We start from the raw sequence: 27459 nt of genomic DNA on the forward strand, positions 1-27459 counted from the left end.
TTAAGGATTACTCTCACCCTGCCCACAAACTGTTTTCTCTCCTGCCTTCTGGTAGGCGCTTCAGGTGTCCCAGGTCAAAAACCAGCAGACTGAGAAACAGCTTTTTTCCAGAGCTGTCTCCTTACTGAACTCTGCCCCCCCACTGACACCTGCCCACCCCTCATACCCTCCTATACTCTTCCCATTACCATTACACTATTTAATAGGGACTACACTACAATGTACATACCTGTTTGAAAATACAAATATCCATGCACAATACATTTGTAAATGAATGATATGAATCCATCTTTGAGAAACTACCCAAACAAGCAAAACCTGCTAAATGTACTGAATATAGAATTCTGAGCTTAATGAGACATGTACTTAAACTCTTGCTTCGTATGATTATACATAGAATAAGATCAACAATTAAAAATGAAATAACATTTCATTTCAAGGCACAAGAGAAAGAATTTTAAATTTAAAAACAATCATTAAAAGATACATTGATCTCAACAAAGATATTTTCATCTGTTTCATTGATTACAAGAAAGCATTTGATCGGGTCAACCTCTTAAAATTAATTGAGATCCTGCTTAAGTTATCAATAGATCACTACATTATCAAGTTAATTACTAACTTATATTAAACACAGCGAGCATATGTACGAGCAAATAAAGGACTATCTGACCCCATACAAATTAGAAGAGGTGTTTGACAAGGATGTATATTATCCCCTGCACTGTTTAATATTCACATGGAAAAGATATTTAGAGAAATTGAACACCTAAAAGGAATAACAATTGCTGGGAAAAACAAATAAATAAAGATATGCTGTTGACATTGTTTTACTAGCTGAGAATGAGAATGACTTGCAAGACTTAATAGATTCCATCAGCAATGCTGAAAAGACCTTTGGAATAAAAATGAATGCTAAAAAGACTAAAGTCATGCATATATCAAAACAAGAAATACAACTTCCCAACTTGAATATAAAAATAAACTAAGAACACGTAGAAAAAGTTACAGAATTCATATATCTCGTTTAATTACAATGGATGGTTCATGTGCCAAAAATGTACCTAAAGGAATAAGACATCTAACATCCGAACATCAAAGAAAACCCCACTACCAAAAAGATTTAGAATTTTAAACTGCTATGTCATATCTAACCTATTATATGGAAGTAAGACATGGACATTGGATAAAACATCATTAACAAATTAAATGCCTTTGAAATGTTGTGCTTTAGAATCATCCTAAAAATTTCATGGAAAGTAAGAAAAACAAATGATGAAGCACTACTGATATCAGGACAGAAAAGATTCCTTGTGCTAGGAAAAAGGAAAACAGTTTTTTTTCCACATATATCAATACATGGAAACTTTCAAATGAAACTATTTGGAGGAAAATTTGAAGATCTTGGGTTTAGACCTAAAGTTAAGTTTCAATACATTTTATTACAGAACAAGATCGTGGTATGCTTATCTGATTGTAATGTCTAGGATATTGTGCCGAGTCTTGTAGGTAATTTTATTCTACCACTAAAAACGTTGTTTTGTGTTAAAAGGGATGATACATAATATTAAGAGAACATTTAATTTGTTTTTCCTGAATTTAAATCAACGACGTTCTGATTATTTCCGACAATGAATTTCCTGACACATTTCCTGACCAGAATCTCGTTCAAGACCAATAGCTGTAGTAGCTCCACAGTCAAGACCATCACAACAAACTGGACTTATAATATACTCCGAACATTAGGTCAATGACGATAATTCAAATGCTCCAGGTAAGATCAATATGTATTATCTACTAATTCATTATATTTTCACCCATCTGTTTAGTGCATAAAGCTCCCCCTTATATGTTCTACAATTTCTGCTCTCTCTTTTAGTTGTAAGAGACATAGCAGAAAGACAAGAGCTGGCATTACCTGAAGATAAATTTGATCACGAGCATAGGAGCTCAAGGATGCATTTAGAGACTTCTACCAAGTACTTTAGGTTTTATTTAAAAGCCTTAATCACCTTGATAATTCATTGGAAAAAAACTCTAATAGGGAGAGTGTTTCATCTTTGTGTGATATCCGTGACACCTTGAATAGCTGTGCTTCGTTGAAAACAAGACTGTTAAGATTATTTTATGATAGATATGGCACAGAAGCAATCCAATAACGTGTCAGCTTCAGAAGCTAAAAGGAATAGAATCGAAAGTAATCCGTTATCACCCCTTGATTTTTGCTTTGGTAAAAACTTGTCTTTTTAAATAGTTTGTTACATTGTGAATTAGGCACAACCCTCAATCCGTATTTAACTGATGCAATTAACCAACTAAACAAAAGTTTAAGACTGCCGCACAAGCTTGTTATTCAGAGCCTAGCTTGGATTACAGCATAACAACTGCATCTGCGACTCAATACAACATATTCTCTGAACTAAATCAAAGTCCTTTAAGATTACAGAATACCATATCTGATTATTACCATCCCAGTTATTTATATCCTGCCTTATTAGATGCAGTAAATCAGTTGAATGAAAATCTAAGGAGTTCAGACCTGATCAACAGTCAAAATTAAAATTTTAGCCAAAATTTCAGTCAAAATGTAACAAACACACAGACACCAACGCATGACATATTCCACGAGTTAAATCAGAGTCTGTTAGGGTTGTAAAATAATCTGAATCAACAAGGTAATTCTGTAGAGTTAAATCCAGCACTACTAGATGCAGTAAATCAGTTCAATGAAAGTTTAACCATAACTACTTAACAAAACATCAACATCCTCTCAACTCCAGAAACCACTCAACAACATAGGTCATTACCTTCTTCAGATATGTTTCTTGATCTTAATTATATTTTTATAATGTTAAATGACAGTCTAATTTACAGTCTAACTTATTTGAGTCCCCATCCAATGTTTCCCAAAACTCTGTAACTGATAATCAGCACGTACCTTAAACGCCAAACCCTCAAATAGATGTCGATGAGAAGAATGTACAATCTTCTAATGTTCAAAATGTGCAATTCGATAACGGTGTATTCAATCTTTAATTCAGAAGCTATTCGGAAAAGAATTAGACATCTATAAATATTCCCAAATAAAGACAAAATATACTTTGCTTTATGTGTTACACAACCTTTAAATCTTGAAAAAAAAAACAGTTTTTTTTATAGAAAAGATCACTAAACAAATCCAACACGATGTAGGGTTAACTGAAGACACAGCAGTCACCTTTGCTGAGGTATCAAAATTTGAGGCACGATTTTAACTGTAAAATTGTAACCATTTACTGTCCAGTCAACAAGGCCGGATACTTTTTCTTACAAACCAACAAGACACCGCATGAAAATACGTACTTTTTTTTGCACAACCACCACTATTACGGGGTTAAGAGCATCACAGGGCTTTTGGGTTCTAGTTACGTCTGTCGTTTCTGTCACTCTTGATTTTGATTCATGGAAACATCAACTTAATACAGATACTGAACCTATAATCATAATTATTGATTCCAGTCTTTCCTTTGATAATGTAGATAATATTACTAGGATAGCCTTAAATTAAGTTCAGTTCCAGCCTTCATTTGTCACATATACTGTACATTACTGCACAGTGAAATTATTTATTCTTCCGATATCCCAGCTTTTTTTGTTGTTGTTGTTAGAAGAAAGGCGTTAGAGTGCAGGATCAGCCATTTGTATTGCACCTCTGGAGCAGACAGCTTTAAGGGCCTTGCTCCAGGGCCCAGCTACGGCAACCTAGCAAAGCTAGCAAATCCACCGACCTTCTGATCAATGACTCAAAGCCTTAACACACTGAGCTACCATATTTAATCTCATAAATATTGGCAAGATAAGTACAGTGGAACCTTGAATTACGAGCATAATTCATTGCGGAAGTGGGCTCGTGTTCCAAAATACTCGTAAACCAAATTTAATTTTCCCATAAGGAATAATGAAAACTTAAATTATTCGTTCTTTAGCCCAAAAACATATACATAAAAATAATTAATACAAATTATAAAGTAAAACTAAAACAAATTAAACTGCTCTTTACCTTTAAAAAAACTAAAAATAAATTCCGACAGATAAGTGTTTCCGTTTACGCGCAGGCGCTGTGTGTGTGTGTGTGTGTGTGTGTGTGTGTGTGTGTGTGTGCGCGCGCACACACACATTAATAGAGAGACTGTTTTATCGAAAAAATTAGCAAGGGAGCTCATCACACTCGCATGGCGCATACTAACGGAATCACTGCTGTAAAGTAAAAACAAAGTAAAAAAAAAAAAACCCTGCACACTTTACCTTTGAAAAGAAATGCGACAGAGCAGAGTTTCTGGGAGGGGGTCTGTAAAGGTGAAAAAGAGAGAGAGAGAGAGAGAGTGTGTGTGTGTGTGTGTGTGTGTGTGTGTGTGTGTGAGTGTGTGTGTGTGTTGGTGTGAATAAAGGAACATGGTGTCAAATTACACGCACACACACACACAACAGGCTGCTACAGAGAGGGAGAGAGAAAATGGATTTTTAACCTTTTAATGAGACTTTCTTTTGCTTTATATATGCGCGCAGACGTGTGTTATAATAAATAATACAAGCGCACTGTACACACACACTTACAAACACAAAATATGTTTCACACACAAACACACACACACACACACACACACACACACACATGTTTACAGTGTTATAGTAAACAGTACACATACGCACGGATCTTGATTATACCAGTAAGAGACAAGCACTAAGACCCAGCAGGGGAGACGATTTCTCCATTTATCCATTTCTAACATTCTCCTCTGATATACCCCTCACCTTACCTTATATCCAAACTGTCTTAATCTGGCTTCTCTAACTTTGTCCCCAAACCATTCTACCTGCCCTGTCCCCCTAATATACTCTTTCCTAATAATGTCCATTCTTGTCAATCCCAAAGCTAACCGCAGCATCTTCAGCTCTGCCACCTCCAGCTCTGCTTCTTGTCAGCGGCAACGTCTCCAAACTGTACAACATTGCTGGTCTCACTATCATCCTGTAAACTTTCCCTTTCATTCTTGCTGATACCTTTCTGTAACAAATCATTCCTGCTACACTTCTTCCACCCTGCCTACACTCTCTTCTGCAGTTCTCTCTCAACATGTCCATTACCACTGCAAACAGGTATGTGAAATCACGTTCACATACTTCTCTGCCACTCCTGACTTCCTCAAGCAATACCACAGTTCATCTTTGGGCACACTGTCATATGCTTTCTTTAGGTCTAAAAACACACAATGCTAATTTTTTTTGGACATTCTCTTTACATCAGCATTCTTAAAGCAAGCATGGTATCCATGGTGCTCTTTCTTGGTATGAATCTGTACTGCTTCCCACAGATTGTCACATTTCTTCTCAATTCACCTTTCACTACTTATTCCCATAACTTTTGTTGTGGCTCATCAGTTTTATGCATCTGTAGTTGCTACATCTCAGCACATATCCCTAGTTCTTATAAATTGGAACTAAACTACTTTTTCTCCACTCATCAGGCATCCCGTCACTTTTAAGGATATTGTTTAATAATTTAGTAAGCAACTTCACTGCCATCTCAACTTCCATGCCTCCACTTTAATGTTATCCAGACCAATTGCCTTTCCACTCTTTATCCTCTTCATAGCTGTATTCATTTCAACCTTCCTAATTCCCTGTACTACCTGACTCACTATCGCCATCTAATCTGATCCTCTCTTTCCCTCATTCTGTACCCTATCTCAATTCATTTTTGCAAGCCTCTTTCTCTTGATGCTTTCCTATAAATCCTTATTTCCCCAACAATTTTTCTTTTCTTCTTTCCTCTGTCCTGATGTCATGCAAAATACCATTCTTGCTGTCTCCCTTACCACTTCTGCAGTAGCTGACCTCCACCAGTCATACAGTATCTCTTCACCTCTACCCAGTAGCTGACTCACCTACTCTCTAAATTTCACACACAAATCTTCTTTCCTAAACTTCCACTATTTAATCTTGGGTTCAGTCATCACTCTCATTTTCTTCTTCTGTACCTTTAAAGTCATCCTGAAGGCTACCATCCCATGTTGTCTAGCTACACTACCCCCTGCAACCACCTTACAGTCTCATCTACTCCATCTCCTATGACTTGGAAGCTAATACAAGCTCAGTATGTTTGATACTTTGAAAGTAAGTACGATGATAGAAATTTGAAGGTAAGTATTTTGTACCTCACTTTTTCTTTCTATTTTTACTCGAAGGATATTTTACCTAGGGTATCTCTACTTTTACTCAAGTACAGGATTTGTGTACTTTGCCCACCACAGTATATAACATAAAAAACAGGTAACATAAAAAAACACAAGATGAATTAAATTAAATTAGGTTTTAGAATGACCTGTTGTAGGTTCCACATATATATCATGTACAGGTTCTCGCTCATTCTGAAACATATAAAACAGCATTAAAATAAAACACTATACTCACTATTTATATAAAACCTTTTAAAAAATCCTTAGTTGTATGCTTTTGTCTGTGCTGTCTGCAAAAATATATCATAAATGGCTTCAATCACTGACACTTTTTAAATTCTTCACATTTTTTAAAGTATTCATTACATATATTACCTGTCCTTCATTTGGATCCAGGTAAACATCTGAAAGGATAAAATTCAATTACTTATGATATGCATAAACATGCCACCATAAAAAAAAATATGTGAAAGAATTACCTTCTTCTAGTTTAGGAGCAGGTATTGCTGGTATTGCAGGAGGGCTCTTCCTAGTGGCCATCTTCTTTCCAGCCCAATCTTTGTGAAAGACTTCATGACCTTAAATAGATAAAAAAAAAAACACAAGTACTCTCTTGTCACTCACTTTCAGAACTGACTTTAATTGCAGTGGATCAGGGACATATTCCAAAAATTCTAGTCATGTGATGGAAACATGGAATCTATACGACCACTGGGGCAATTTATCATTTTTTATTAGTCAATACACCTGGCATTCATTATCTACAGATGTTACTCATGTGGTATTCTGGTTTTACCACCACGCCTCACGGTGGCAGCATTTGGATTGGTGCGTTTGCTGGCTTTTACCTCTGAGTGGCGCTATATAACTATAGACTGACACCTCAGGCATCAGTTCATTCTCTTAAGGATTAATGAGCCGCAAAAGCAAGTAAAACATTGTAGTTAAACGAATTTATAATCACAGTAAAATTAAAATTAAAGTACAAATGTAGAATTCATATTAAATCTTATTAGGATCTATGTTAAGCCAAGTAAACGGTAACACAGTGAGCCTTTAGATTTTATCATGTGTAATTAGAAAATCTACGCATGTAGGTTTTTTTGTCATCTTATATTTTGTGTTCTTTAATTTTGTAGTAGATTTATTAAATAAAATAAACGAAAATAAATGACCATAAAAATTCAAACATTGTCAGGACGTGCTACTGCATCAGCAGATGTCGATGTGTTTTCGCATTATTATAAAAATTAAATGCAGTAGGCTGTTATGATCATCATAATGTTCTTTAATAAATAATGAAAACGTTTTAACAAATTACATTTTTACATCCCAGCACCGTTGTGCTGCACCACCACCGGCAAAACCTTTTAAAATACAAGTGAAACATTAAATGGATTTACAATCACAGTACTAAAATTAAAGTACTAATTTAGAATTTAAATTAAATATAGGCGTTTCTTAGTTCCATCGAATTTAAGCAAAATAAATGTTCACACGGTGAGTTAGTGTGTGTGTCCACGCGCATCTCATATTGTACTGTAGGTGTGTATGCACGGAGAGTTTGTGTGTGTGTGTGTTTGTGACGTGATCTTCTCCTTCAAACATGCTTCCAACCAACCAACCAACCCTGGCCTTCAAACTCAGAAGGCTACGTGTCATAGCCGATAACTGCACCTTTAATCTGCTGGTTAAGGCGGGACGTCGACTGCTGATCAGTGTAAAGTAGCCTGTCAAAGCCAAGCTCTTCCCCAAAAATAGTGTAAATGTCTGCAACAAACACTAACCATTAAAATGTTGGAATTTAATTAAAATGCCACCTATATTCGTGTTTGATTAAATTCTTAAATCATCGTGTTCACCCATGGGTTTACTGCATAAACACCGGAACAAAAGGAGGAAACAGAGAAGTTTCTTTTTCCGTTTTTTGCATTGAGTTTAATCATGCAGCACTTTTAGTATTCATAGCAAAAGCAACCCAACAGTGTGATTAAAGTACCCGAAATAACACAGATTTTTGACCCAGCATAAACAACCCAACAATGTGTTTACAGAAACCCAGCATTTTTTTTGTGTACTACTACAGTTCTAATGAATATAGGAAGCACAGTCAAAGCCCGGGGATTCTGCATGCTGTCGTGTTGTATTCAGCAAGTAGCACATATTTTTGTGTTCGTTTCATTTAATGTCTGTGGTTTCATCGATAAATCTGTTCATATCTGTGCACGCGTTTATGAGCCTTTTGATCAAAAAGCCGCACGGGCAACTTACTTTCAGTTTGCAAAAAGGCAGTGTTTATTGTTTAGTGTATATTTAAAGTGCATAAACACAATAAAACAATATTGTTTTAGGCTAAAATATTATAAGTTTTTGTATTATTAGTTGTACTACGTCTTTTTGCACACGCGCGGGTGCGCTACAATAAAAATAAGATTAATAACAATATTAATAAATTCGGAGCACTACTACTAATAATAATTATAATACTGAATGGAGAAAGCGCAGTCAAAGAAGTATCATCATTGAAGGAGAAGAAAATGAAGAATAAATATATATCAGTATTAACAGTTTGAGCTCGACACGTTTATGAGCTCTGTTGCTTGCTGTCAATGGGCGCCTAAGAGAGATAACACATTTTCAGCTTCAGTAGACACACAATACTTCAGACTGAAACATGACTGCCCCCTACAGGTAATGAAGGGCATTTTAACAGCGGGATCCCTTTTCTCGAAACATGCGTTTTTAACGGCTAGGTCTGTAGCAACAATAATCACATGACTCTGTTTGACCAATTAGCCGCAATAACAGTAACTGCATGGAGTCAAATGACCACACAGAAGGGGGGTGGGGGGAGAGTTGGCTTCAGCAGTGGTAGACAGTGAAGCAAACATGTCACGGTTAGTTTTGCTGTTTTATTTAATGTTGCAATCTTAACAAATATAATTAGCAGATAAAATAGAAGCTAAAAAGATTTTTCTTTTTTTTACATTTGTTTTGCTGGGTACAGTTTATGGTTAGGTGAGACCTCTTATATACATGTTCAAATTCAATTCAAATTCAAATTTTATTTGTCATACAGGGTACGATATGCAGTAAAATGCTTAGACAACTGCCCATGACCTTAAAATAAAAGACTATGAATAGAAAATAGAGATTAAAAGAAAACAGAAGGTAAATTTAACCAAGAAAAAATTAAATATAAAATTAAAATAAAATAACATAACTGTACAGTACAAAATATACAATATAAGAAAAAATATATGTTAAAAAATATAGAAAAATAAGAAACAGCTGTACAATATAGAGATAGAGAATTAATGGACTTTTGTGTGCAAATGAAGTTGAATATAAATTAAATATAAATGGAATATATGTCACATATTTAAAGTGTTTAAAGTGTCTTGTGCATCCGGGTAACAGAACGTCTAGGGGGTTGAACGTGCTCGAATGCTTGAAAGTGACATATTTAAAGTGACTTGTGATAGGGTAATTGGGTAATTTAACAATTGTTCAAGAAAGTGTAGTTGTGCAGTGGCCCCTAGTGTAAGTAAATGTTCAGAATGTCTACAGTGAGTGCAAAAACCATATGTGTGCATGTGCAAAATAGATCAGTACTGTGTGGGGTACTGATTAAGAGACCTTATTGCCTATGGGAAGAAGCTCCTCCTCAGCATCTCTGTGTTGGTCTTCAGGGAGTGGAAACAAGTGATTCCAACCTCAACAGAGAGAACAGTCCATTGCTGGGGTGGCTGAGGTCCTTCACAATCTTTTTCTCAACACACACAATGTTCTTAACTGCTCAGATTTATAATGAGATAAAAATGTAAGTCGCTTTGGATAAGAGCGTCTGCCAAATGCCTAAATGTAAAATGTAAATGTACTGATTGGTCCATCCAGCGCGCGACCTCCCTCTGAACCATTACTTTCTGTTTAAGCCTTTGTTTGTACTGTATTTTGGCATGAGGAAGATGGCGACATGGTCGGATTTCCCAAACGGTGGACTGTGCCTTATAGCCGTCTTTGATTGTCGTGCAACAGTGATCCAGTGTCCTGGGTCCAACGCTGGGTTCAGCCATGTCTTGGTGAAGCAGAGGAGATTGCAGTCCCGAATGTCTCTCTGGAACTTTACCCTGGCCCTGAGGTCATCGAGCTTGTTCTCCAGCGACTGGACATTGGCAAGCAGGATGCTAGGCAGAGGTGAGCAGTGTGCACGGGCTCTCAGCCTGTTCCTGGCGCTGACTCATTTCCCTCGAGGCCGCCGCTTCGGGTCACGTCCTTTGTTCTCCCTTAGGATCTCTCTCGGTCAGCTCGGATCCAGAGTTAGAAAAGTTGAATTGTAAGTTGAGTTGAATTGTATACCAATAGAAATAAGAGTGTTTCTATCGTACTGTTAGAATTATTTTATATATAAAGGAGTTATTTCTACTCTTTTGCTCTTTTCCTCATAGATCTGATATTAACGTGTTAAATCTTTCTAACGTGCTATCTTCCTGTCTCCTCTTGCATCTGCTCCTTAAGGTGTGAACGCTCCCATGCTCACCTTCCTATTCTCTCTTTATGTCTCTTTCCCCCTCTGTCTCCTTCCCCCTCTCCCCCTAACTCGAGCCAACATCTTGTGATCTGTCTCTGGACGGACACCTCTCTATCTTCCTCTCCTTTGATTCTTCAGGATCTCACCAGGACATTTACAATGGTTCATGTTCTTTGTAGTAACATATGTCTATGGCACAGGCGTTTGGTCAAACATATATAAACCCCATCTTTTGCTGTTAATAAACAGAGACCTTTCTGACAGACAACGTGTGTGTGTGTGTTTGACTGAGTCTCTCCTGGCGTCAGAGAAGCTTACCGAAGCACAGCGGACAGACCAAGCAACTCCCCTACTACGTAACTTTAGAAAAACTTTACAATCTGGGGGCTCGTCTAACCTTTTCTATCCAGGAAGGTAAGTTAAGCATTATTTTTGCTATTGTACTTCCTTCCTAGGTCAGAAAAGTTTTTGAACCAATAGTTCATTTTACGTAGTAAAAATATTTGGGGTATATATTTTGAAAAAAAGATACTTTATGCGTGTTAATTTGTTTTTGTCTCGCATTGTTTTTGGCATTACTCGCATTGATTTATTGATTAAAATTACAGCGGCTGTAGCGATTGTGGTTAATTGAAAGATATAGATAAAACTAGGTGTTTAACTGAAACTGAACCGGTGTTGTTAGCAATAAGCTAAAAACATACACAGCGCTGTCGTCGCAAGTACCTACGTCATCAAACCGTGTCCTGTTAGAGGAGACGCGCTACTTCGGGTGTGTTTTAAAAAGTTTGACGTTCACTAACTTTTGTTGTTGACGTAATTTATGCATTACAATATTAGTAATTTAGTGAGGCATTTGTAGCGTGCACTTTGTGTATAAGCTGGCCCTGGCGTAGAGGCGTGTGATTAGAAAATAATTAAATTAATTGGTTATAGCCATATACCTTAGAGTGTTCTTTGGAACAGGGAGCGGCGTGCAGTTGCAGTTATACACGTGGGAGGTGCATGAGTTTTATTGTCTCCCTGACGTAGAGGCGTGTGGACTCGCCCGGCGCACCTGAGGTTCATTTTTCTGAGAGTGTTCTCAGAAACAGGGTAGATTGGCCGAATGCCTTATTAATTCACTATATTGGTATTTGATAAATGTGTGGATAATCTCCAAAGGTGTAGAGGCACGTGAGATTTGAAATGGAATCCATATTCCTGGTAGTGTTATCAGGAACGCGGAGATATTGCACATTTTGATAATACACTTATAAATTACAGTATTCTTCAGTTTTAAATAGATTCAGATACACTCTGTTCGAACGTCACATCACCCGTAATAAAAAAATTTTAAAAAGCGCTTAAAGTGTCTGCTGAACTTCGATAAGCTTGGTTTGTTTACTAACTGTAACTTACTAACAAAATGGGTAATGGTCGTTCCAAACAGTCTCTTACTCCTAATGCTTGGCTGTATAATCAAGGATTTGGAATTTTTGTTCAACCTTTCATCAACAATTTGGCTGGATAGACGGAGGGTTCTTTTTAGTGGAGACATTATCCAAAAGAAGGTTCATTTGACAATACTGACATTATCACTGCTGATCTTTTAATTAATCAAGGTTATGGTGATCCACAGTGGGACGTTCAATATATGAACAAAAAGCACTTACTAAATGGCGTGATTTAAAACCGAAGTGGGATGGTGAGTGCTCTAAAAATGTCTTCTTCTTTGTCTTTCGGCTGTTCCCTTTCAGGGGTCGCCACAGCGAATCATCTGCCTCCATCTAACCCTATTCTCTGCATCCTCTTCTGTCACACCAACTAACTTCTGTCCTCTCTCACTGCATCCATAAATCTCCTCTTTGGTCTTCCTCTAGACCTCCTGCCTGGCAGTTCCAACCTCAGCATCCTTCTACCGATATATTCACCATCTCTCCTCTGGACATGTCCAAACCACCTCAATCTGGCCTCTCTGACTTTATCTCCAAAACATCTAACGTGGGTTGTCCCTCTGATAAACTCATTCTTAATCCTATCCATCCTTGTCACTCCCAAAGAGAACCTCAACATCTTCAGCTCTGCTACCTCCAACTCTGCCTCCTTTCTTTTCTTCAGCGCCACTGTCTCTAAGCCGTAGAGCATAGCTGGTCTCACCACTGTCCTGTACACCTTTCCTTTCATTCTCGCTGATACTCTTTTATCGCACAACACACCTGACACTTTTCTCCACCCATTCCAACCTGCCTGTACCCGCCTCTTCACCTCCTTTCCACACTCTCCGTTGCTCTGGACCGTTGACCCCAAGTACTTAAAATCCTGCAACTACTTTACCTCTGATCCCTGTAGCCTCACCGATCCTCCTGGGTCCCTCTCATTTACACACATGTATTCCGTCTTGCTGCGGCTAACCTTCATTCCTCTGCTTTCCAGGGCATACCTCGACCTCTCCAAATTTTCCTCCACCTGTTCCCTGCTCTCGCTACAGAGCACAATGTCATCTGCAAACATCATAGTCCATGGGGACTCCTGTCTTACCTCATCTGTCATCCTGTCCATCACCAGAGCAAACAAAAAGGGGCTTGGAGCCGATCCTTGATGCAGACCCACCTCCACTTTAAACTCTTCTGTCACACCTACAGCACATCTTACCACTGTCTTACAGCTCTCATACATGTCCTGCACCACTCTAACATACTTCTCTGCCACTCCAGACTTTCTCATACAACACCACAGCTCCTCTCTTGGCACCCTGTCATATGCTTTCTCTAAATCTAAAAAGACACAATGCAACTCCCTGTTACCTTTTCTGTACTTCTCCGCCAGCATCCTCAAAGCAAATACTGCATCTGATGTACTCTTTCTAGGCATAAAACCATATTGCTGCTCACAAATGCTCACCTCTGCCCTTAACCGAGCTTCCACTACTCTTTCCCACAGCTTCATTGTCTGGCTCATTAGCTTTATACCTCTATAATTGCTACAGCTTTGCACATCTCCCTTGTTCTTAAAAATTGGCACCAATACACTTGTCCTCCATTCCTCTGGAATCCTCTCACTCTCCAAGATCTTGTTAAACAAAATTGTCAAAAAACTCTACTGCCACCTCTCCTAAGCACTTCCATACCTCCACAGGTATGTCATCAGGACCAACAGCCTTTCCACTCTTCATCCTCTTCAACGCCCTTCTCACCTCACTTCTACCAATATTTGCTACTTCCTGTTCCACAACAGTCACCTCTTCTACTCTTTGTTCTCTTTCGTTTTCCTCATTCATCAACTCCTTAAAGTACTCCTTCCACCTTCCCATCACCCTCCTGGCATCTGTCAGTACATTTCCATCTCTATCTTTAATCACTTTAACCTGCTGCACATCCTTCCCATCTCTATCTCTCTGCCTTGCCAACCTGTACAGATCCCCCTCTCCCTCCTTACTGTCTAGCCTAGCATACAAGTACTCATATGCTCTTTGTTTGGCCTTTGCCACCTCTACCTTCACCTTACTCTGCATCTCCCTGTACTCCTGTCTACTCTCTTCAGTCCTCTCAGTGTCCCACTTCTTCTTAGCTAGCCTTTTTCCCTGTATACACTCCTGGACTTCCTCATTTCACCAACAAGTCTCCTTGTCCACTTTCCCCTTACCTGATGATACACCAAGTACCCTCCTACCTGTCTCCCTGATCACATTGGCTGTAGTTGTCCAGTCAACTGAAAGCACCTCCTGACCACCCATAGCCTGTCTCAACTCCTCCCTAAAGACTTTACAACATTCTTCCTTTCTCAGCTTCCACCACTTTGTCCTCTGCTCTGCCTTTGTCCTCTTCGCCTTCCTCACCACCAGGGTTATTTTACACACCACCATTCTGTGTTGTCTGGCTACACTCTCCCCTACCAACACTTTGCAGTTACTGATCTCTTTCAGGTTACAACGTCGACACAAGATGTAGTCGACCTGAGTGCTTTTGCCTCCACTCTTATATGTCACCCTATGTTCCTGCCTCTCCTGGAAAAAAGTATTTACTACTGCCATTTCCATCCTCTTTGCAAAGTCCACCACAATCTGTCCTTCTACATTCCTGTCCTGAAGACCAAACCTGCCCATCACATTTTCATCACCTCTGTTCCCTTCCCCAACATGTCCATTGAAGTCTGCACCAATCACCACTCTTTCACCTCTGGGGATGCTCTGCATCACTTCATCTAACTCACTCCAGAATTTCTCCTTCTCTTTTAACTCACATCCTACCTGTGGGGCATAACCACTAACAACATTGAACATTATCCCTTCAATTTCCAGCTTCAGACTCATCACCCTATCTGATACTCTCTTCACCTCTAGAACATTCTAAAAATGTGATAGCTAAAAATAGTAAAGATAATATTCGTAAGTGTAAACTGACCACCAACTCCAAACCACTCATACATGCTTTTCCTGTTCTCACTACTGAAGGATTTATTTCAAATTTTCCTTAATATTTTGTATGAATATAGCACTAATCATTAATAATGGACTTATGTCAGCGTGATCTTTATAAGTTCCTTGTTTACTTAATACATGTCCTTGTTTACTTAATACATGTCCTTGTTTACTTAATAAGTGTCCTTGTTTACTTAGTTCTCACATGATGTTTTTAACCTTGATTGTATTTTTCTTCCTTTGTTTTTCCTTTCTTGGCCTTGGGTCGATGTTTACATCGTAGTATAAAATGGATGTTTTGCCATTTATGTTCGGATTTCATTGCCCAGGCTGACTGATTGACGCATGCATGCAAATTAAAACTATCTTCTCCAGCTGAACCCTGGCTCTGAGTCTCCTGATTCCTTGATCATCTAATGCTCTGGTCAGATCCAGAAGATCTTATTTTTATTTACAACAATCCTGGCGCCCTACGTGGGGCAGCGATGGTCTCCGTCTGACGTCTGCGACGTGACGACTGATCCAGGTGACAGCAATATCATCTGCCTGAGTTCTGACTCTAGTCCCTCGAGGTCCTGTGCATGACAGCACGGGTGAGTTCCATCCTGTAAAAAAAATCCTTGTTGCTAGATGATTGTGGAGGAATCAGTAAAAGTTTAACGTGTAGGTTTCTCAGTACTGAATGAGTTAGCTTTAATATTGTTTGACAATATGGCAACGTGTTTTCAGGATCCTAAGTGTGACGGACGGCGGTCCTCACTAGTTTGTGAATCCCTGCCCTATGCTGATGATTCCTGTTTTGAGAAGGAATTGGGGCAGATGTTAGATAAATTGTGTAGCAAGAAAAAGGTGAAGTTATGCAAATTTCTTGGTGTTAAAGATGAGGATAAATGGACTAGAGAGCAATGTTTTTCTGCTTTGGAAAGGTGTGTGCAGCGTAAAGACCTTGAAGCTGCAGTTCAAGTATTTAGGCAGTGGCATGCTTTTCTAATACAATCACACGCTGCAGAGCAGGATTGTGAGAAGCGTAAGAGTGACGAAAAGATCAGTAAACTTGCGCAGGAATGCGCTAAACATAAGAGTGCCGCTAAATCTGCTCGAGAAACATGTGAGCAGTCTCAGTGTTTAATTAACTCTCTCCAAACCAAACTCGAGGTTTTGGAAAAACAAGCAGGGAAGCTATCTCTGTCTAAATCAAAGCCGTTGTTTCCATCTCTCCCTAATCTTGGCTATGATATACAATTAAGAGAGCAGTCAAAGGTTGAGGATTCAGACACTGTCTTAGATCCAGCACACATCGGCGTGGCTCCGATGGCTGTGAAAGAGTCTCGTTCTAAAAAAGATGAAGACTCAAAAGTAACAATCACATACAAGCCACTGAGTCCAGCTGAAGTCGATCGTATGGCAAAAGACTTTAACCATCCGAGAGAGATGGACATGGGCCCTTTCTTAACGCAGATGCAGCGTAAAATTCAGTTGTATAATTTCCACCCTCTGGATGTGATTGCAATAAGTTCCCAAATATTTCTGCCCTCTGAAGTAGATAAGTTGAGAGCTTATTATCAGGCTTGTGAGGACAAGCAGAAGTTTACTTCAGCAAAAGCTGTGCAAAAGTGTTCTGATGACCTTCTGATGATTATTCGTGATTTTGTGGACTGTAATGAATGCTGGCGTAAAGTTGTGGATTGTCAGCAGGCAAAAAATGAGTCTGTCCTTGAATACACTCAGCGCTATGCCCATGTGTTTATGTTGTATGGTGGGAATGGCTTGAGCTCTACAGACGAGGTGATGGCCAGCCGAATTCCCGTTGCGCAGTGGGCTGATGGCTTACGTGCTGAGTTGCGCAAGGTGTTGCCGCTTCTGAAACCTGAGGGGCGGAAATCCACACTTAATGATCTTTCTGACAGTCTTTCAGCATATAAAAGAGATTCTAATGTGAAAACACATGTGTCTGCGCTGATGCAAGCTGCTGTTGATGTGGACACTGCTCAATCTGTTCCACGTGATGTTTGCCGCTATTGTCATAAGCCCGGACATTAGTACAAGGCTTGCCGGAAGCGAAAGGCAGACATGAAAAAGCAGAAATGTGCTTTTGACTCTGGAGGTTCTCAGCCTGACTTGAGGGGCGGAGCTCTTTCGCCTGACGTGGCAGGGCAGGTCATTCAGATCTTGCAACGTGCTTCCCAGGCACCGTCACTTGGTTTGCCTCCTCCCCCTCCGCCTCAGTCTTTTTAGATATGAAAGCTGTGAGAGCCTATTTGCAGCCAGTTACCTATGAGCGAGATAACAGACTGTATGTTGTGATCACTGTTAATGGTGTGGAATGTAGCTTTTTAATTGACACAGGTGCACAAGTTTCTATAATTCCATTACAGATGGCTAAGAAGCTGGGTCTTCATTTAACCAAATCAAACACTATCATTGCTGGTGTGACTGGGGAAAGCTGTCATACTTACATAACAGAGCCTGTCTGCTTATGTTTTGGCCCTAGGTCACTAGATGTCTCTCTAATGGTAGCAGAAATTAATACTTGCCCTATTTTGGGCATTGATGTTATCTCACGTTTACACATGCAATTGGATTTTGAAGCAGCTGAACCTAAACTCTCTGTTTTTACATCTCAGGTGATGGATCCCATGATTGCTAATCACCCTATTTGGGCTAAAGATGAGAACGATTGTGGTCTATTGGACATTGAACCAGTGCGGCTCACTGGAAAACCCCCACCTATGACCAAACAGTACCCTCTTTCACAGGAAGCTATTGAGGGGATTCGGCCTGTAATCACTGATTTGGTAAGCCGAGGTATTTTGATTAAGGCACATAGCTCCTCTTCCTCTCCCTTGTGGCCTGTCAGGAAAGGCGGGGCCCAGAGAGATGCAAAAGGAAATGCACCAAAAACTCTTTGGCGTCTGACAGTCGATTATCGTGTTGCCAATACATGCATTGATCGCATCCCACCTCGAGTAGCTGACCCTAGCACTGTTTTTGATGGAATCCCTATTTCACATACAGTGTTTTCAGTCATTGATATGGCTAATGGGTTTTGGTCTGTTCCTTTACACCCAGACAGCCAGCCATGGTTAGCTTTCTTTTTCGATGGTGATCAGTATTTGTGGTCGCGTCTGCCACAGGGTCTGCATAATAGCCCAACAATATATCATCAAGCATTAAGGCGTCACCTGTCAGAGCCAGAATGTCCAGTTAAGGAGTCTAGCCTGGTCCAATTTATTGATGACATTCTTTTAGCCTCACCTAATCATGAAGTGCATAACAGAGAGTTACTAGCGCTGCTGACACATCTTAGTGCACATGGTCATAAAGCTAACATTGCCAAAGCTCAACTAGCTGCCAATTCTGTACAGTTTCTAGGACAATCAGTAACAGCAGGACAGAGATCCATCCTCCCTAATCGGGTTGCAGCAGTACAAATGTTCACTGCTCCATCAACAGTGAAAGGGCTCCGCTCATTCCTGGGTATGTGTAACTACTGTCGCCCTTGGATTGAGGATTATGCCCGAATAGCTCAGCCTCTATATGATTTGTTGAAAGGATCTCCTAATGAGACAGACAGTATTCAGTTTTCTGAGTCAGCTGAAACAGCATTTACTGACCTTAAAGCTGCTCTTACATCTGCACCTGCTTTAGGTTTTGCGCAACCTGAGCTGCCGTTCACCCAATATGTGCATGAGCATGCGGGGTTCATGACTGCATGTCTGATGCAGGATCATGGTGGCCAATTGCGTCCAGTCCAATACTATTCAGCTAAGTTGGACGTGAATGCTAGCGGTTTTGGTCCATGTCTTCGTGCTGTTCAAGCTACATTTTTAGCTGTTACTGCCTGTGCTCCGATAGTGTTGTTGCAACATCTCACTGTACATTGTCCTCATGCTGTTCTCTCTTTGTTGTCCTCAGCTCGTGTGATCACAGTAACTGCTCAAAGATGGAGCAATTGGCTCAATACTCTCACAGCTCCTAACATCACCCTGAAAAGGGCAAAGATCACCAACCCCTCATCGTTAATGATGGCTGCAATGTCTGATTCCTTAGATGAGGGCGCGTGGGGTGATCATGACTGTGTGATGCTTTCACACTCACCACCTTCAAAAGTCTCTGAAATTCCTCTGGAAAATCCAGACATGGTTTTGTTTACTGACGGTTCAGCCCAGGTGCTGAATGGATGCAGACGGGCTGGATGGGCTGTGTGCTCATTACATGCTGTTATAGCTCAGGGTCGCCTTCCTGATCATCTCTCTGCACAAGTTGCGGAACTTGTTGCCCTGACTAATGCATGTGTTTTGGCTACAGGATGTTCAGCCACAGTCTACACTGACAGCCGTTATTGCTATGGCACAATACATGACTATGCGAGCATTTGGCGGCGACGTGCCTTCCTAACAGCTTCAGGAACACCAATCAAAAATGCTTCATATGTTTCTGACCTCTTGTCAGCCTGTGAGCTTCCAAAAAGTTTAGCAGTTGGATATATGGCCGTGAAATCCTATTAGCTTTCATGGTTTTCCTTTTTATTCTTCTGTTGGCTTATGTGGCTATTCGTTGCTGTTGTTTGTGTGTCTCTAAAAGCGTAAAACACACTCAAATAGCAGAAACTACAATAATATTGACTCCTAGGCCTAATGCCTACAGTTGACGTGACCTTTTCCTTATATTATGCTCGGTACGCGGGTTAGAAGTCTAAGTCCTATTCCGTTGTGGAATATGTAAACGAGTAATCGCCTGGCCAGTGGTTACGGATTGTAAGACATGTTTCAAAAGATTAAGCTTGCTGTTATGAATGCTTTTAGGGCATTCACAGGGGGGAATTGAAGGATTTATTTCTAATTTTCCTTAATATTTTGTATGAATATGGCACTAATCATTAATAATGGACTTATGTCAGCGTGATCTTTATAAGTTCCTTGTTTACTTAATACATGTCCTTGTTTACTTAATACATGTCCTTGTTTACTTAATAAGTGTCCTTGTTTACTTAGTTCTCACATGATGTTTTTAACCTTGATTGTATTTTTCTTCCTTTGTTTTTCCTTTCTTGGCCTTGGGTCGATGTTTACATCGTAGTATAAAATGGATGTTTTGCCATTTATGTTCGGATTTCATTGCCTAGGCTGACTGATTGACGCATGCATGCAAATTAAATCTTCTCCAGCTGAACCCTGGCTCTGAGTCTCCTGATTCCTTGATCATCTAATGCTCTGGTCAGATCCAGAAGATCTTATTTTTATTTACAACACTACTAAGGTGGAATCACCTATTGTCTCTGCTCCCCCTAGCTATTCTTCAACCACGGAGACACATAGCTCTCAAGGTGGGGGCCATGGGATGGTAAAATCAAAAGGTGTTGCCTCTAATGTGGCAGATAAGTCATAACAAAGGCCAAAGAACACTGATAGTACACCTAATTATGCATATCCCTTTGTTACATGTGGAGAAAAGAGATGGAATATTTCACATCCAACTCTATCTGATATCCACAGCATTGTTTCTAGCCTTCCCAAACCATCTGATGTTCACTTATTTTGTGACCAACTTAAAAGCACAGCACGTTTTTTTACAGTTGACTGGTCCTGATTTCAGGTGCATCTTAACACGTGTTCTAAGAGCAGAGGTGACAGATTCCTCACTATAGGAAGACGTGCCCTCTCTTCATCACAAACATGATATACCTATAGATGATGAGGTTGACGCTAATGGGGACACATGGAGTGCCTATTATGCATGGGCAGATTACAAACATGTTGATAACATGTTCAGTGAACTAAAAGCTTTTCTTGTAAAGAAATATCACTCTTCATGTGATCTCTCACAGGTAGCATCTATCAGACAGGAACCAGGTGAATCAGCAACTGCCTTTTTTAACAGGTTTAAAACTGCATGGTCTGAACACGGAGGACTTCCCTTTGGTCATAATATTCCTCCACATTTCACACAGCTATTTCAAACTACGTTTGTTAATAATATGAACACTGATTCTGCAAAACTTAAAACACTGACACCTGTGTATTGTAAACAATACCCTCTTTCACCCAGATAAAGAGGCTGGCATTGAGTAAGTGATTTTGTCATTAATACAACAAGGTGTCCTAGTTCCTACCCAATCTCCATACAATACACCTGTTAATCCTATACAAAAGGCAGGTGGAAAAGGATGGAGATTTACCCAAGATTTGCGCAAAATTTATGATATTGTAATTCCTGCCAGTCCTATTGTTCCAGACGTCCCATCCATCTTAACGTCAATACCTCCAAATCATTCATATTTTATAGTAGTTGATTTGTGTTCTGCCTTTTTCAGTGTCCCTGTCAGTGAGCAGACGCAGCCTATATTCGCTTTCACCTTCAAATACCAACAACTGACCTGAACTCGTCTTCCTCAAGGGGTTCATAGACTCTCCAGCTGTGTTCTCCTCTTTTGTAAGAGATGCCATGGCTTCCCTGACCCTGCCTGAGAAAGTCCGCCTTCTGTTATACGCGGACGACATCCTCCTCTCAGCTGAAACTGAGGACTTATGTCGCAAACATTCACTGCGCATGCTGACACATCTGGCTGATGTTGGATTCAAGGCTTCACTCACTAAGCTTTAATTTTGCTTACTGCAGGTCTCCTATCTGGGATTCACAATCGCCCAGGGACAAAGAACATTATCTGCTGATCGCATTCGATCTGTTGTCGAGATTCGTCCACCTGCCACGAAGCAGGGGGGGCGGGGGGCGGTTGTCGCAGCGGGGGTCATAGCCCAAGATCACGGCAAGTCTTATCGGCCAGTTGCATACTTATCTAAAACCCTAGATCCTGTAGCATCAGGACTTCCTGCTTGTCTGCGAGCGGTGGCTGCCTCTGCTCTCATTGTCACGGATGCTGAAAAGATTGTTCTCTCGTACCCCTTAGTATTACACTCTTCTCACCAAGTTATACCGATCCTTAATAATATTCAAACACAGCACATGACAGCTCAACGTCGTTCAGGATACGAAGCTATTCTTTGTGCCACACATAATCCAACTATTAAACCAATATCAACACCCAACACTCCGGCTGTACTCTAACACCGCCTCATGACACTCTGTGGCCCCGATCAGACCCAACCAGACTGGGCTGATCATGACTGTTTACATGAGATCACCACTACCTCGGCAGTACGCTCAGATTTATCTCAAATTCAAATTCAAATTTTATTTGTCACATACACAGTCATACACAGTACGATATGCAGTGAAATGCTTATACGACCGCCGGTGACCTTAAAAAGAAAATAAAAAACTATATATAAGGAATAAATATTAATAAAGAAATAAAATACAAAGGAAAATAAATGTAAAATTAACAACTGTACAAATAAGGGCATGTAAAAATATCACAAAAATAGAATATAGGAATATGGGGGGGGAAATATATATATGAATTTTTTTTAAATGTTTTAAAGTGCCATTGAAATGTCTTAAAGTGTCAGAGTGGCAAAGTGTCATGTGCAATGGCAGGTAAACATGTATTGTATAAAGTGACATGTGCAATGTCTTCAGATATGTAAATATGTATTGCATGAATGTGTCCATGATTGTCCATTCATTGCAATGTTTAAAAGACATTACTCCTGTGTGGTGTGATGTGATTGTGATTGAGAGACCTTATCGCCTGCGGGAAGAAGCTCCTCCTCAGTCTCTCTGTGTTGGCCTTCAGGGAGCGGAATCGCTTCCCAGACCGCAACAGAGAAACAGTCCATTGTTGGGATGGCTGAGGTCCTTCACAATCTTCCTGGCCTTGGTCCAGCACCGCTTGCTGTAGATCAAGTGCAGGTCAGGGAGCTCAGTGCGGATGATGCGCTAAGCTGATCGCACCACCCTCTGTAGAGCTCGTCTGTCCTGCATGGTGCTGTTTCCAAACCAGGGCGTGATATTTCCCATCAGGATGCTCTCTATGGTACAGGAGTAGAAATTCCTGAGCACCTTAGAGGGAAGTCTAAAGTCCCTCAAGCATCTGAGGTGGTAAAGGCCGGGCCTTTTTTACCACGGTGTTGATGTGACAGGACCATGACAGGTCCTGCGTGATGTGAACACCGAGGTATCGGAATCTGTCCACTCTCTCCACTGGGTTCTCATTGATGATGGGGGTCTGGTAGTTCCTCTCCTGCTTTGTACTAAAGTCCACTATCAGCTCCTTTGTCTTGCTGACGTTCAGGAGGAGATTGTTCCTCTGGCACCAGTTCGCCAGACTTACAAGCTCCTCTAGGTAGGCCGACTCATCATTGTTGGTGATCAGGCCCACCACGACAGTGTCGTCAGCAAACTTGATGATGGCGGTGGAGTTGGTAGTGGCCACGCAGTCGTGGGTGTACAAAGAGTACAGCAGGGGGCTCAGAACACAACCCTGGGGGGCTCCAGTGCTGAGAGTAAGTGAGGCTGAGACATGTCTGCCCATCCTTACTGCCTGTGGTCTGCCAGTCAGAAAATTGGAAATCCACTGACACATGGATGAGCTGAGTCTCAGGTGCTCCAGCTTGGTGGTGAGTGTGGAGGGAATTATGGTATTAAATGCAGAGCTGTAGTCGATGAAGAGCATTTTAACATAATTCCCTTTCCTAGTGTCCAGGTGAGTAAGTGATGTATGGAGGAGATGAGAGATTGCATCGTCTGTGGAACGGTTCTGGCGGTATGCAAACTGTAGTGGGTCCAGTGTGTCTGGTAGTGAAGAAATGATGAAGTCTCTGACCAGGCGTTTAAAGCACTTCATCACTACTAAAGTGAGGGCTGCAGGGCGATAGTCATTGAGAGAAGCGGGATGTGGTTTCTTTGGGACAGGAACAATGATGGACTTTTTGAAGCATGTGGGGATCACCGACTGAGATAAAGAGATGTTGAATATCTCAGTGAACACAGGTGCTAGCTGGTCTGCGCAGGCTCTGAGGATACAGCCTGAGATGCCGTCTGGTCCTGCTGCTTTCCTGGTGTTCACTCTCTTGAAGGCTCTTCTCACGTCATGCTCGGTAATGATGAACGCGCTTCCGGTGCTGGCAGTGACTTCCTGCCTGCAGCCGTTAGCATTAGCATCGCTAGCGTCTTTAGCTGCAGCCTCGAAGTGAGCATAGAAAGTGTTCAGCTCGTCTGCCAGAGTCGCATTCGCGTTCGTCATACCGGTTGTTGGTGTTTTATAGTCTGTAATTGTCCTTAATCCCTGCCACAGGCTCCTAGAGTCACTCTGTTGGAGTTGTGACTCTAGTTTTCTCCCGTAGCCCTGCTTCGCCTCTTTTACCGCCTTCCTGACGCAGCCTTGTACGGTTCCATGTTCCATCATCTGAGCTGTTTCGGAACATGTCCCAGTCTGCATCATTGAGTGCGTCCTGTAACGCGGCCACCGATTGGTCCGTCCAGCGCGCGACCTCCCTCTGAACCGGAACTTCCTGTTTCAGCCTTTGTTTGTATTTTGGCATGAGGAAGATGGCGGCTGGGTCGGATTTACCAAACGGAGGGCGAGATTGTGCATTGTAACCGTCCTTGACCGTTGTATAATAATGATCTACCACTCCTTTAGAGCATGGCACCCATATTTATGTTGATGGCTCTTGTTCGAGGCCTAATGATAATGTGACATATTGCGGCTATTCTATCTGTCAACTGCCCAATATTGTATTAGAAGCTTATTCGTTGCCCTTTCTTTCAGCGCAAGCTGCTGAACTTACCGCTCTTACTCGTGCATGCCTCCTATTTAAAAATCAACATGTTACTATCTTTACGGATTCGCCTTATGCTTATGGTGTCGCACACGATTTCGGAAGGATTTGGGCTTCGCGAGGTTTTAAATCAGCCGATGGAAAGCCTATTTCACATGCTACTCTTGTAACTGATCTTTTACAAGCTAGTTTGCTTCCCTCACAATTGGCTGTAGTAAAGGTCAAAGGTCATGCATCTGGTGACTCTGAAGAGGTTTTGGGTAACTGTTTAGCTGATGAAGTTGCCAAATGGGCTGCTAAAGAAGCACCTTTGTCCCCACAGGTTTGTAGGGATACAGTATTCTCTCTGACGTCCCATGTCTCCGTCCCAAGTTTGTCATCTGACATTGACATAGCCTTCTTGCAAACCCATTCATCACCCGAAGATCTACATTTTTGGTCCTCCCGTAAGTGTTCACCTGTCAGCGATATGCTAATTCGGGATGAGACTGGCCGTATAGCTCTTCCAGCATCTGTCCTCCCGTTATTAGTGCGACATTTTCATGGTATTTCACATGTCGCAAAACAGGGGGTAATCCGTATGATCGAGGACAGATTCTGCATTCGCAATATCAAACAGGCTACACTTGTTCTATTAGATTCCTGTTTGATCTGTGCTCGCGCAAATACACAAGGACAACAGGTTAAACATGATGCCTTGCCAATGCCTATTGCACCATTTTAATGTTTACAAATTGACTTTACACACATGCCACCTGTCAGAAATCTTAAATACATGCTTGTAATTGTGGACAGATTTTCTAAATGGGTAGAAGCATTTCCATGCTCAAAAGAAAATGCAACAATAGTAGTTAAAATTCTGGCTAAAGAAATCATTCCTAGATATGGTATTCCAACATCTATTGACAGTGATAATGGCACGCCCTTCGTCTCCAAAGTGACACAAAAATTCTGTAAATTTGTAAGCATTGATTGGAAATTTCACATCCCCTCCCATCCCCAAAGTTCTGGTGTGGTAGAAACGATGAACAGAACAATCAAAGATAGGTTAACCAAAGCCATGATGGATACAGGTAAGAACTGGGTTGACCTGTTACCGTCTGTTATTTGTGAAATTAGAATGACACTCAATTCTACAACCAAACTTTCAGCATTTGAGATTATAATGGGACGACCATTCCCCACCCCCTGGGTAAAAGGTAACCCTGGTGTTTCCCTTACAGGTGATCTGGACGTGATTGTCGGCGATTACACGCAAGCACTCATTGAAAAACTGAACAGTGTTCATGGTAATGTCTCTGCTTCTCTCCCTCTGCCTACAGACAAGCCTACTATCCCAGGTGATACAGTACTGGTAAAAAGTTTGAATCCCAGGAAGGTGGGGGACGCTGCCTACAGTACACCTACAACTGTAATTGCAGTGAATCGCACAGCTGTTTTCACAGATTCACAGCCACAGTGGATTCACGCCAGCCGTGTGATGAAGGCACCGCAGACGAATCTGACTGCTTGAGATAATCGACCACTACTTCACAAAATCTCCTAGCCCGCACCGAGGGGCTAGTGGAGCGACACGTCCTGAAGACACCTCAAAAGGGGGCTCTCGTCGCTTCTCACCTTTTTTACATATACATATAAGTTTAACTTTGTATTAGCTCTTTTTCCATTTTTATTTTATTTTGTGCCAACGCCTGATGACCTATGTACTGTTAATTTAGTTTCTAATTGTGATTCTAGAAGTGATTTAATCCTGACCATCTTGTCTACAACTCTTCCATCTATTCTCTTTATCATCCTTCTTATCATCCTTCTTATCATCTTTGCTAACTTCACTAATTATGAGTATATGTTTCTTCACAGTAATATCTTTTGCTATGTTGAGTGCAACAGTTTTGTCCCTAACAATAGCCAGCTTTCCTGATAACTCATTCTGGCAATACGCGACTTTTATTGCTAAACAAACTAATGTCAATAATGGGTGCTTCGTTTGTACCTCTCTACCTCACTCAGCAGAACATCCTTTTAGGCATAAACCTCTACCAAAGTCAGCTAACTACACTGTCTGTGCTGCTTCGTTTGCCAAACCAGGTCCCTTGTTTTCTATAGACGGTCGTATTTTTGAACGAACAGGTTATACTCGTGGCCCATATTTAACTAATAATAGTCGTATGGACACCTGCAATAATGGTTCTTACTGTGAGGATGCCTGTGTTTCTTTCCAGAACTATTACACTGTCACTTTTCCTCTTAATTATTCCATGCCTGTTTCTGTCGTGACTTTAAAACCCATGATAATTTTTCCTTTATGCTTTCAGAGAAATGGCACAAACTTTGTAGGGACTTTACCAGAATATGTCTGCCAGACAATTTATATTCCCGGCACAGGTAGGGACTGTATCTGCTCCCCACCGTCTGCCAAATATAACTGTTCCTTTACAACTCCTAATGAGAAAGGTACCCAGATGCTTGTAGACTGGTGGTGGATATGTGGTGGCCTTGCCCATGATCATTTGCCTCATGATTGGTCAGGTCGGTGTGCCCTGGCTCCTCTACAGGATCCTATTACTCTCATTCACACAAATCCGCATAATAATCATGGAAGAACAAAACGATCTATCTATGACTCTTTGG

The 27459-nt window shown here is 40.8% G+C and overlaps 1 protein-coding gene across 2 annotated transcripts in view; it reads right to left on the reverse strand.

Annotated features, from left to right (window-relative positions):
* The window catches only part of si:dkeyp-117b11.1 (B-cell linker protein), a 113579-nt gene that overhangs the window by 20362 nt on the left and 65758 nt on the right, over positions 1–27459 (reverse strand). For both annotated transcript variants that reach the window (XM_053503168.1, XM_053503169.1), the window contains exons 8-10: positions 6695–6793; positions 6591–6619; positions 6362–6407 (exon numbers count right to left, since the gene is read on the reverse strand). In XM_053503168.1, the coding sequence (XP_053359143.1) occupies positions 6362–6407; positions 6591–6619; positions 6695–6793 (174 nt within the window). The remainder of the gene's footprint in view (positions 1–6361; positions 6408–6590; positions 6620–6694; positions 6794–27459) is intronic.

The sequence above is a fragment of the Clarias gariepinus genome, chromosome 9 (assembly GCF_024256425.1).
Source record: "Clarias gariepinus isolate MV-2021 ecotype Netherlands chromosome 9, CGAR_prim_01v2, whole genome shotgun sequence".
Lineage (NCBI taxonomy): Eukaryota > Metazoa > Chordata > Actinopteri > Siluriformes > Clariidae > Clarias > Clarias gariepinus.